Source organism: Corapipo altera, unplaced genomic scaffold, assembly GCF_003945725.1.
Source record: "Corapipo altera isolate COAL_440 unplaced genomic scaffold, ASM394572v1 54, whole genome shotgun sequence".
NCBI classification, from domain to species: Eukaryota; Metazoa; Chordata; class Aves; order Passeriformes; family Pipridae; genus Corapipo; species Corapipo altera.
In genome coordinates this window covers 5,174,679-5,186,882 of record NW_020884902.1, presented here as the reverse complement: position 1 = coordinate 5,186,882, position 12,204 = coordinate 5,174,679, and the positions used below count along the sequence as shown (strand labels likewise).

The window sequence follows — 12,204 nt, the reverse complement described above, 5'->3', positions numbered from 1 at the left end:
TTTTTCTTCTAGATACCCTTGCAAACTTGGGTGTGATCTCTGTTTCTATTGTAAAAAATAGGATAAGTGGATCAGGTGCATCCTCTGGGCCTAAAGAAGACCAATACATGGGAACAGGGAAAAAATCTCTTATTGTAACCACTGTTGTATTTTGTTATTCTGTATTTCTGCTCTTATGCTTTGCGGGCAGGGGAATATCTCTGACACTTCTTTTCATTGAGGTACTAAGTATTTGGGATGTTCAGCTTGGGATATGGCACTGGAAATGAGGAGCTTTTCCCTGAAAATAAAGCTGATGGGGAACAGCTAACACTGAAAATGGGACAGGATCTGGGACACTGCTTGCTCCTGAAGCCTGGGCTGCAGGCACACCTGCCTTTGGCAGAAGAGGGGCCTGACAGAGTTATCACCCTAGGAATACACTGCAGGTGGCAGACAGGTCTTGCAAAAGGCATTTTGTTCTCTCATGTTAGATTTCTATCTGTGGTGTGTCTGGCACAGGGGTTACAAAGCAGCAGAGCACCTCTACTACACTGAGCCACTGGAGGGGTGAACCTGCCCTGCACCGGGAGAGAACCCACAGCCAGCAGGGTCTTTGTCAAACAGAAGCACATCGTACTCCAGGATTCTTACCAAGGCTCCCATGGGGCACTCATGGCATTCCTGTACATCCCACCCCATCCTCAGGAAGATCCTGCTGCCAAGTCCTCCTCCCATGTTCCCTGATGTCACTAAGCAAGCAGCATCCTGAGGCAGGGGTGTGTCTTCAGATGACTGAAGGAAAAATGAGTTTTCACTTCCCTGAGGACAAAAGAAAGGTCCTGCAAAGCCCTGCATGAAAACTGGAGAAGGGGACAAAAGCAGAACTCCTTTGGGAACATGCAGAGGTTGGGTAGCTGCATACCAGCTGAGCCCCCAGCCCTGACACATACATGTTCCCACTCTGCTGCTGCATGTCCCACACCATCTGGTCTATCAGACAGTCATGACTAATATTTGGAGATTTACTCAGAAAAATCCAGCAGCAAGACCTTACATTTTTGCCATGCAGGCCCAAACAGCTTCTGCAAAGCCAGATCTGTCTCCAGGAGGTGTCAGGAGGGATGGGCAGGGAGTTCCAGGCTGCAGAAGGGCAATGGCCTTCCTCCCCCAGCACTGTCTGCAGCACTGCAGGCAAAAGGGGCTGTGGAGAATCCTCCTGATTGCCAACCCATACAGCATCACAGGGGTGGAGGGAGGGAAGGAGAGAAGGATGTGTGCCACACACAGAGGGTGCCATGGGGAGACCCAGGCCCCACTATCTCCCTCTCACAGCCCAGACCTCTCCTTGGCTTCACTTAGGCTTCAGCAGAAGTTTCCTATTCCTCATTATTAGAGAAAAGCAAAGCCTCAGGGCCTTTGAGCTTCATCATCCACTTTGCAAGGAAGGCACAGAGAGTGCAGCCACTACCTGGAGCATTCTGTATATCCTCCTGCTATTCCCCACCAAAGCAAAAGTCCCATTCCCTGCCCTGCTCCATCACAAAATGGGCCATGGCCTCCATAAATGAGAACAGGGTTAAATCATGACAATCCAAGAGTGATCCTTTGGTGCTCAACTACTGATGAGAAGGGAGAAGTCAGAGCCTTTTTTAGCAAAACATCTTTGTAAGAAGCATGCCAGTAGCGTATCTTAACTTTTCTGTACACACAGCAGCTGCACAATAACAACCACACATGACATCACAGGGCATTGACACTGAAGCTGCCAGCAAAACAATAGAACATGGTAAGGAAAAGCTCTGTTCCCCCCTGCCACTTACATGACAGATCTCCTTAATTAACTAGTTTGCTGTCAGAGAAAATTAACGAGTGAAAGATAAATTGTCTTTCTTTGTTATTAGGTTCTCTATTGCTTTCTTATGTATCAGGTTAATTTAGTGTTAATGAAAGTGAAGATTAAAAGCCTCAGTTACTGCAAGGGTGGGGACTGGGACTGAAGAGCCTTACAAGAAGCCCCATAAGGAGCTGTTGGACCACGGCTGGGCTTGGAGACCCCATGCTGCAGAAAGGCAAATCCTGGGGGAGGAGGGGGAAGGGCACGTATGGACCCCTGGCCGGGGTGGGCTGCAGGCAGCTCCCACCTCCCTGTTGAGGCTGTGAAGCCATAGGAGCAAAGATGCCGTTTGCGGGCACCAGGCGGAGCTGGTGCGACAGGGACGGGCTCGCCGGGACCCCGCAGTCCCCGCACTCCGGGAACCCGCCCAGCGCACGCCCCGGCGGGCGGCTCGGTAGCGACAGCCACGGGAAAACAACAGAAAACGAACAGAGTAATAGGAATAGCAGGGATCTAGCAAACTCTGCAAAGACCAGAGGTGAGGGGACAATAGAGGAAAATGACCGTCACTGCCACGGTGAGCAGTGGGACCAGCCGGTCACAGCCTCACCTTTCCCGTGCAGGTTGCGGCACCACAGCCCCGCTGCCCGGGCAGGGGATGCACTCTGGTGGGTGCCAGGAGCACACCACGGCACAGCCCGTGGAGGGACTGGAGCTGCCACGCTCGTCTTCAGCTAATGACAATTTCTGTTGTGTGTCTCCATCACAAATGCAAGATTTCTGATACATGCAAGGTATTTTCCTCCACCAAGTGGCTGTGTGTGAAGCTTTGTTTGTCCTGGGTACAGAGCACAGCACCAACAGAGATGCAAATATCCTGCTCGAGCTGAGTGAAGGAAAATTCCCACCACAGACCCACCAGTGTAAATCTGGGAAGCTTGGCTGTGCTCACAGGACTACCTCAGGATTTACAAAGGCATTCATGAAAGATGAATTTGGCCCAGAACTCGGGAAAGAAGAGTGCATTCAACATTTGCTTCCCCAAAAGAGTCAAGCTTGCCAGCTTCTTCTTACATGAGAGGCTGAGCCTGTGGTCTCACTGCCGACTCCAGTGGTTTCCTGGGTGCCTGCCTGTGCCATGGCACCATGCCAGGAGTGGGGAGCAAGGGAGCACCCCCTGCCTTCCAGGCATCAGGGAGTGTTCCCACTCCTCCCTGGCAACTCATCCCTCAGAAATACCACTGTGCTTGCTTCAGAGGAGACAAAACCTACAATTTCTGTAGCCAGAGGCTAAAACAAAAACAGCAACAGCAATCACCTCTGCAGTTATGTTAAGGTGACCCAGAGCGAACTCTCCTGCTTCCCCTGACCCCTGCTGCCCACAGCTCCCTTTCTCAGCACACACCCTGTTCCTGCAAGAACGGATTTCCTCCCTCCATCACCCAGGCTGTGCAACTGACTCAGCAGAAAAGCCTTTCCCTTCAGACTGGGCCTATTCACCATCCCCCCTTGTGATCACAGCCATGGCAGCATCTCTGCTCTCTCCTGGCAATGAAGTCACCCAAGGCAGGGCTCACAGGAGTCCTGGGATCATGCTCCCACTCCTGAGTGTGACACTGCCTGACACATCACTGGGTGCCCACTGCCCTCACAAACTGCACAACTCAAAATTAAAACCTTGGTTACAGGGTGTCAACCAATACTGACCACCTTGGCTGCTGTCCATCAAGGGGTCCATCAGAGGAATCAGCAGCTTGGTGTCCACAGCACCACTACCCCAATGGTCAGAGCCAGGTCAGAGTCGTTTCCACCAGACTGAATCATTTATATCAAGCATGACACATATGAAAGGTAAAACCCCACCCCTTCATTCAGGGTTCTGATGCCATACCTCTAAGTGTAACTTTTAAAACTCCCTCTTCAGTTTCCCACCAAGGCTGTTTTCCCTGGTGTGCTTTGCTGGGATCAGCACATGGGATGGGAAACCCCAGCTGAGCTCGCTGCCAGCCTTGCCAGCCCCACACACCTCGTGCATCCACCCACTTTGCTTACCTGGAAGCTCCTTGCTCGGTGTTTGGGACACAGAGCTCCAGCAGACCCCTGCCAACCCACACTCCTTATTAGCCTTTTTCAAAAACCTGAAAGAAATGGCACAGTATGCAAGGAAGAAGTATAAAATAGAGTCTGCAGAGATATGAACAGTCTGGAAAACATGAATCTTTGCCTTCCAATACGGAATCTATCCATGGAGTAATTGTGCCCTCTGACACCTCACATACCTGCCTGTGTAATACCTAGTGCAAATGCTGTATATCCTGTAAAATACATGTATTTTATATACTCACTGTTAAAAGCAGTATTTTCAGAGCAGTTTTCCTTTGACTTAAAGTTCTTCACTTGTGATCTATTGCAGGCAGGTCAAACTTTTATCATTGTCTTCTTTTCTGTTTTAAATGATGGAGCATTTCGCCTATGAAAGATTCTGACCTGAAGGTGCCTGTTAAGCACCCTCTTTCTCTTAGGTAAAATAAGATTATGCTAAACAGTCACCCTGAAGTACCTTTGGCATGAGGGAGTAGAGAGAAGGCCATGAAATATCTCTTTCAAGCTGTTTCTCCCAGGAATCCCACTTCTGGCTTTATTCCTGAATTCATGATTACCCTGTCTGTGCCCATTGTCAGGGCTGTATCCCCATGTTTAGATATCAGTGCTCTGCTCCTGTCCCCCTCCTCTCTCCTTGTCCCTCCCAGCCCTCCCTCACACACACAAGAGGAAGCCCAGAGAGCCAGCCCACCTGCAAGGTCCCCTCTTGGCTGCCTCCCTGGTTGACCAGACATTTTCTCCAGCTCTGAAAAGCCCTGGCTAAGTTTCTAGTGTGCTAGATAAGATTAAATAATCACCCTCGTAGATGTAAAATGCCACAGTATGATTTATTAAAAAGTCCAAAATTCTTACAGAGCTTGTGAAAACATGGAGGAGCATCACTTGCAAGGCAGCACCAGCTGGGAGGGCATGGAGGCCTGGAGTAGGGACTGCCCTATATCCCCCAAAGCTCTTCAGACCAACTTGGCTGTGCCTTCAAACTTCTCCCAAATCCTGAGCTAACACTCAGCAATGGCATCACTCTCCAGCCCCACAGGGCTGCACAGCCCACCAGCAGCAGAGAGGCAGGTAAGGAAGCTGTGCAGTGCAGCCCAGGCTGTCCCCAGCTGGCACACGTGGATGTAAATACCCATAAAATTTGTGGAACCCCCTTGCAGGAAGGGTGCCCATCACCCCCTGCTTCTCCTCAGGCCACAAGAAGCCATTGCCTGTCAAACTTGAATTCTGAGCCAAGAGGTGATGAGAAGGCACTCTCCAAACAAATTCACATTCTTGTGTATAGCAGAATTCGGATATATTTAAAGGAGAAAATACCTGTTTATTGTACTCTTTGGAAGATAAGTATTATCAGATGTGGCTTTTCTTTGAATAATTTCACTTCTCTATCATATTTTTCCCATCTCTTTTCCTTTAGGATTTATTTAATCCTACTTGAGAAAACTGCTGATCAAGATGAGAGTTATTTCAGCATCTGTTGCTGAAACATTACTTCATTTCCTCTGTCCCTTTTACTCTCCAGCACTCAGCAATTCCCTCCAAGATTCTTAATTTCTCTTATCTTCTATTAATTAAAACCCAGTTGGGATTGCCTGCTGATAACTGCACACTGGTCTAACAAAGCCTGGCCTGTTGCTGGGTTTATTTTGCTAAGTGTCATATGAATAGGCAACAGCAGGTCTTATTGGCACTTCTCTGCAAGCGTTTGCTTTTTGTGTGTGCTGTGCTAATTTGGGGAAAAGATCTCACTAGAAATATTTTTCTTGAAAAATATTTAAAAAAACACTCCTATGTTTCACATCTTGCATAAAATTGACAACATTGGTAGATTTTAAATACCAACAACAGGAGAAGTGAGAAGGAACACAGAGGAAAATCAGCATAACCACTGTCACCATGCCACTACCTTGTCCCAGTATGTCCTGGTAAGGCAGGGTGAGTCCCCATGGCTGGGGGCATCCAGCTGCTTGGGCAGCTCAGGGAAACTGCACCTTCAAACCCCATCTGAAGATGTCACTGGCTATTTTTTAGCATCTTAGAACAGCTCTAGGAGTCATATGGCTTATTCCTATTCATTGCACAATAATCCCCTAATCTATTCTGCACTAAAAAAACCCCAAAACTTTATGTAAATACAGTGTTGTTTTTCCTGCTTTGCCTCCAGCCTCCTTAACATCTGTCCATGGAAAGTTAGTGTCTATCTCGATGCATCCACTACTGAGATGTCACAGCTACAGGGGTACACTGAGCAGCAGCAGTCACAGCACAAGGAGGCACAGTACGCCCAAAAGTGCTCTGCTGTCATTTGGGAAGGATGAATCCATCTGGCATGTTTGCTTTCAGTCATATAAAGAATTCCTCCTCCTCGTCCTCTGCTCTGTTTGCAGGACTGGCTTGTGGTGTGTGCGAGTGGAAGCCCAAAGCTTTCTGCCCCGCTCCTTGGCTCCTTTCGGCTGCGGCAAGTGGCACCTGGGTCCTGTCCTGGGAGGGCAGGGCACTGCCGGCCCCATCCGTGGGGGCTTGCAGCTGCAGGAGGCTGCTCCGCAGGGCCCTGGAGAAGTGGTTCAGTGAGCAGCGGCCACTCCCAGGACTCACCACGGCGAGCCCAGTGTCGACGTTGGTCTCTGTCGCCCGCCGCCGCCGGCTCTCCTGGGGAGCAGCCCGCATCCTGCTGCTCACCTGCCTGCAGAGGGACGGGGCATCCCACCACCACCGGGCCGCTGGAACACTGTGGGAAGAGCAGAAGTGCCTGTGGAGGTCACCGCCGGCTTGCTCAGGAGCAAGGACTTCATTTTGGTCAGATTTTGTTTTACCCTTCACAGCTCTGACTTCCTGGCTTCTCCGCCCAGGATTTCCCTGCGTTCCAGGGAGAGGGGCCGGGACAAAATCCTGCAGGATTTTTCTACTGCCCGTATTATTATGCTGATGGGAAAGCCTAATGTTTCCTTCAAGGTACTTGGAGCTGTTTTGAACCTGTTGAAGAAAATTCAGAGCCCTGTTAACATATAGTTGTAGCTTGACCAAGTGATGATGCTCTCACCCAGCCTCACTGTGCTGGGGTCACCTGCATGTGAGTCAGTCAGAGCCCCAGTAGAACAGCACAGGAGTCTTGCAAGCCTAAGAAATGGCAGATGAAACAAAGCAGATAATGTGATACACATGGAAAAAACCAATCCCAGCTTCACATACAAAGTGCTGGGTGGTGAGCTGACCATAACTGGGGTCTCATCTCTGTGACAGACAGCTCTGTGTTAGCATCAGTCCAGTGCCTGACAGCAGTCTAGAAAGCAAATGAAATCTTTAGAATTACTCCTAGCAGAGTGGAGAAGATTGTTATGCATGAAGCAGCTTTGGTCCCAGAGCAGGACCATCTGCAGCCACAACAGACCATTATGGAGCTGAAAATGATCAGAAATGCACAACAAGGGTAATTGCAAGCACGGTAAAGAAACAATCAGATAAGATGGGAACTTTAAACCTTGGACAAAAAACAGTTTAGGAGGAAGAGGAGAAAACACCATGAGCCAGCTGCAGAAACTGAAGGATCTTGTATAATGCAAGAAGAAGAGGCCACAAAATGAAGTCAGCTGGAGACAGTTCCAGCTAAAGAAAGGTGGCAGCAGACCTGGGGAAGTCCTTGCCGAAGTATGATGGGGATACAAAAAATTCACGTTTTCATGGGGAATCTTCATAAACGCTTGAAAAGGAGTTACCACAGCTGGCATCAGGGGGGAGTAACAACTCCATGTGGAGCCCATGAGCAGACCCTTTGCAATATGACAGAAATTTGGGGCAGGGGGGTAAATTGCAGGTACTTAGAATAAAGATTTACAGAATAAACCAAAGAGTTGCAGAATAAAATGTCACACACTAGGCTGCCAGCCTGATGCATGGAGCATGGACACAAGATACATCCTCAAGTGGGTTACACCTTCATTTGTCAGGAGCATAGTGCAGCATGGCTACATCCCAAAAAAATCTTCTGAATTTCCTGCCAGTGAATTCGTGTACAACTGTCAGCTTAAAGACCTTGCATCTACAGCAGGAAGAACCACAGAGTGATTTAGGAAGAGACCTTTGGAGGTCACTTGGCCGAGTCCCCTGCTCCAGGCAGGACTTCAAAGCTTCGTGAAGATGCCCAGGGCCTTGTCCAGCCCAAGAGGGGGAAAAACTGGTTTATAAAGTGATACTGAATGAGGCAGCAAGGACTGCCCTGAGGATTAGTGTTCAGAGTAGCATAAAAATAGGCTGAACAGAGAAATTAACTTTATCTGTAATAGATGAGTTCTGGAAGAAAAAAGAAAAAGCATGGGCAAATAATTTAAACCCCAAATTACAAGAAAAAATAATGAGAGCTGGGAGGGGTTGTTATGACTGAAAGAAAGCACACTGAGCTAAACGGCCCTCCTGCTCACATGTATAATTCCTACTACATATCATCTCAGCACAGACTTTGTCTTTTTATTTACTTGCATTCATATAACCCCTGGGCTGCACACTTGAACAGAAAAGGGAGAGATTTCCTGTGATACATCTTTTCAGCACTTTTACCCAACTGCAACTCACTCAAGAGCTCACACTATCTATTACAGGCGATGTTGTATCAACACTATACTTAAAAAGTTTCTGGTTTTCGATGCCAAAACTCTGCTTTCAAAAACATTTATGTTGCAATGACTTGTCAGAAAAAGACTAGGCTGCTATGATCATTTGTTTGAGGCAGGGAAGATGTTATTCTAGCCTGCTCTAAAAAGCATTAATACTCTCCATTTCAAGCAAGCAGTAATGAGGTTAATTTAACAGTATAAAAACATTTCAAGGCTCAGTGCTTGTATTTATTAAAAGCATCACAGCACTGGCAGACACTGATTACTGCGCTCGCAAATTCAAAAGAAAACATGGACAAGCAAAATCATAATTTCCATTTTGAACCAGTCCTGCTTTCCTTGAAAAAACAAACAAACAAACAAGCCCCCTCCTGTCAGAGCACCACAGACACATACCTGAAGCAGAATTGTATTTCCTTCATAGTCCTGTGTTTGCCACCTGGTGCTGCTGATAGGAACACACGGGTTAGGCAGGAGGGGCACCAGCTGCCCAATTTCTTGCACCTTGAACTGCAAGGCTGACGAGTCCCTGGGCTCAGCAGCCACCCCGATGGGCAGCTGCTTCAGGCAGAGCTGCACGGCCACGTGTTGGGTTGTGTGCAGCACGAAAACAGAGAAGTTACTTTTCTGCACAGTTGCTTCTTTCTGCAGGATCATCTCGTAGAGCCTCACTGCATCCTCATAGTTATCAAAACTGCAGTAGAGGGTGACACGCAGGATTTCGGGGCCGCAGTGCACCCGCCTGATGCCCCACACAGGCAGCCGGTCATCCAGGGCGTAGAAGTCCTGGTGAGCTGGGGCATAGGGGTGGCTTTGCCCATTAGTAATCTGGGCACACTGGTACCGCCAGGGTGGATGCTGGAATTGCTCATGGACCTGGAAAATCCGTTCTTCTCCCAAGTCCTCGTGTAGAAAGAGGAGAACAGATATTCCGGGAAAGCTGCAGTTTCTCCTGCGATATCTCTCATAGTATTTCAGTGGAGTAATTCGCTCAGACACCAGGAAAAGGCGAATGTCCAGGCAGATCCACTCCAAAAGCCGATCCAGAGTTTGCTGCAGAAGAAATGAGTGTCCCAAATGGGCGAGAAGATGCACAGTCATCAGAGACTCTGCTCTGTCATCCATTGCAAAGCCTCCTGACGGAAAAATAAAACCAGACAAATCGGTGCCTTCCCTCTCCTACCGTTGTACAAGGGTGCACTCTAAGACTTGAACAGAGTGAATTCAGACTTCTACTGGCTTTGCAACAACCCAATGAAATCCATGGGTAAGCAGAGCGAACATGCACGAGGTGGCAGGTGAAGAGTGACAAGGCATTAAGTGAGTGGTCCCAGGTCACTCACGTCACATCACAGCTCAGGTGAAGGGTCATTTCTGACTCCCAGGACTGGAGCTCTGGTCACTGTGTATACACATGACCCAAGTGTCCAGAAACAGCTCTGTGTCCTGCTGCCCCTGTCCCTCACAGTGCAGGGCAGCAGAGATGGACAGCACTGAGACACCAGAGCAGAGCTTTTCCAAGACAGGGTGGTGCTGGGGGTGGACTTGCCTGTTGGCAGTGGAAGTGGACGCTCCTGAACCAGCTGAGTCCCACCAGTGTGCATCCCCGTACAGTCATGGCACTCGTGGCTGAAACCCTCAGCACATTCTCTTGTAGTCAGCAGGTTGACTCTGGCTCATTGTAAAAGGCCTGTGATCTCTGTGAGTCACACCCTTCTGGGGCATACAGATAAGCTATTCTTTAAAAAGAGGAAGGAAAGCAGACTAACAAAAGAAAAAAAGCCAACTATGTGAACACAACAGATAACAATAAGGGCAGATATAGATCAGCCTTAGGAAAGAGGAGCTTTGGGAAAAATCCTGGACTCCTAGTTACGCCCTTCACAACACAGGTAGCTTGGTGCCTAATTGGAAACCAGGTCCTGGGTTATTGTACATAGCCCATAGAAGCTGGTTACCAGGTTTCCCCCTTTCAGTGCACTTTTTTTTTTTTTTAAATGCTGAGACACCCATGTAATCAGCAACCTTAAGCAAAGTCCAAGGTTTTTTCCTCGTTCTTTAGGTTTACCTATTGGTCCTTAATTTAGCTTACTGTGTAAGCTGCAACAGGAATCCTGAAAATACACCTCTTTCCAGGCTTCTTCTAGTGACTGGACAATAAATCACATTGTCCCTTCATCTCCTTATTTGCTAACCCAGGAGCAACACAGAGAAGTCAAGCCAACCCCCATTTCCTATACACAACTGCTCCCACTACAGCCAGTATTAAAATCAAAACCAGGGCCTCTGATGGTGTACCCAGCTCCATCTAATTAAGAGCAACACATCTCTCTGCTGATATACCAACTTCCCTCTCAAACAGCCAAGCACACAAAGCAGTGGTTCCCTGTGCAGAATTCCCAGCATTAATAAGTCTGTTATGCAAAACTCTGAACTAGGTTTTTTTTTTAATATGACCTTAACTTTATATTCAAGTGAGCAAAATCTCCAAGGTCTAAAGGTACAAGCAGCACAGCCTTGGTTTCCCTTATGGAGATCCTTCTCACTGGTAGAATCTCACATTTTTGCTTTAAAAACTGCACTGACACCCGTGTACAATGAAAATAAAAAGGACTGTTTAGAAAATGAGGAAAAAAATTAATTTGCACCCACCTGCCACACTTTGAGCAAGTAACAACCCTGTTGGGAGGGACACAAAAAAAAAATAAAAATCAAGCCTTCAGACAATTGCAGGAAGAGAGTGAAGAGTGCAAGTGCTCAAAACATTAAAACGCTCCAGATGAGCTCTGAACAACACAATTTCACTAAAATATGGAAAGGGAAATGATTCATCAACTCTGCTACAGGGCAAGGGCAGGCAGTCATCTGCCTTCCTGCACGTGAAGGGGAATTCTGCAGGGCTTGGTTTGCAGCTGGAAGCAGCTACAGGCTCCCGTGAGCAGGTTCCCCCCACCTGCACCTTGCTCCCTCCCCAGGTGATCACCCCTGTGATCACCAGGGCTGTACCTGCCCTGCATTTCCCCCTTCTCCCACGAGGTTGAGGACCCTGTTACTCCTCCTCCTGCGAACTGCTCCCTCGCATGGCAGTGAACAGGGAGAAAGCGGGGGCAAGCGCTGCTTTCCTTCTGCAGCCCCGTCCCCGCTCCAATCCGCTGGATAAAATCCCGGTGGGGGGGCAGCTGCAGCTCTGTGGTTAAGGTGATAAAGGATTTGTAAAGTGAACCTTTGCAAAGCAGCCGTGAGGAGTAAGGGCTGGTGAGCCGGGAGGGATGGGGGATAGGGAGCAATGCACATACCGAATCTTTCTCCAGCTCCCACTGTAGCCAGGGAGCCAAATTGCTTTCCAGATGGGCTGGTGCCTCCCACAGAGACTGCTGAAGGTGAGCAGCACGTCTCCTATAGCTGCCAACCACTTCGATAATCATCACATTTTACAACAGCCAAAACACTGAGCCTATTCACAAAAAAAGGGTTAAATCCTGATCCCTGCCACCATCTGTTTCCTCTGTGCTTGCTGGGGTGGGACAGGGAAACAATCTCAACTCTGAACTCTGTCTGAAGGAGCTGACTGGAGAACAGTTTTAGGCTGGCTCTCAGCTCTCCTGCAGCTCCAGGTCAGGAATAGCCACCACTCCTATCCTGTGGAGCATGAGACGAACTGCACCTCAGCCTTTGCCCGAC

At 48.5% G+C, this 12,204-nt stretch overlaps 1 protein-coding gene across 3 annotated transcripts; it reads right to left on the bottom strand.

The window, feature by feature from the left end:
- Positions 1-4,798: 4,798 nt before the first annotated feature.
- Positions 4,799-12,204, bottom strand: FAM124B (family with sequence similarity 124 member B). 3 transcript variants are annotated; one of them, XM_027650477.1, is made up of 4 exons: positions 11,820-12,204; positions 11,176-11,202; positions 8,920-10,287; positions 4,799-6,889 (listed from the first exon to the last, which is right to left on the bottom strand). In XM_027650477.1, the coding sequence occupies exons 3-4, from the start codon at positions 9,646-9,648 to the stop codon at positions 6,260-6,262; spliced, it is 1,359 nt and encodes a 452-aa protein (XP_027506278.1). In that variant the 5' UTR covers positions 9,649-10,287; positions 11,176-11,202; positions 11,820-12,204; the 3' UTR covers positions 4,799-6,259. The 3 variants fall into 3 exon arrangements, with proteins under 3 accessions (XP_027506278.1, XP_027506279.1, XP_027506280.1); XM_027650478.1 differs by having other exon boundaries at positions 8,920-10,239; XM_027650479.1 differs by lacking the exon at positions 11,820-12,204 and having other exon boundaries at positions 8,920-10,239; positions 11,176-11,245.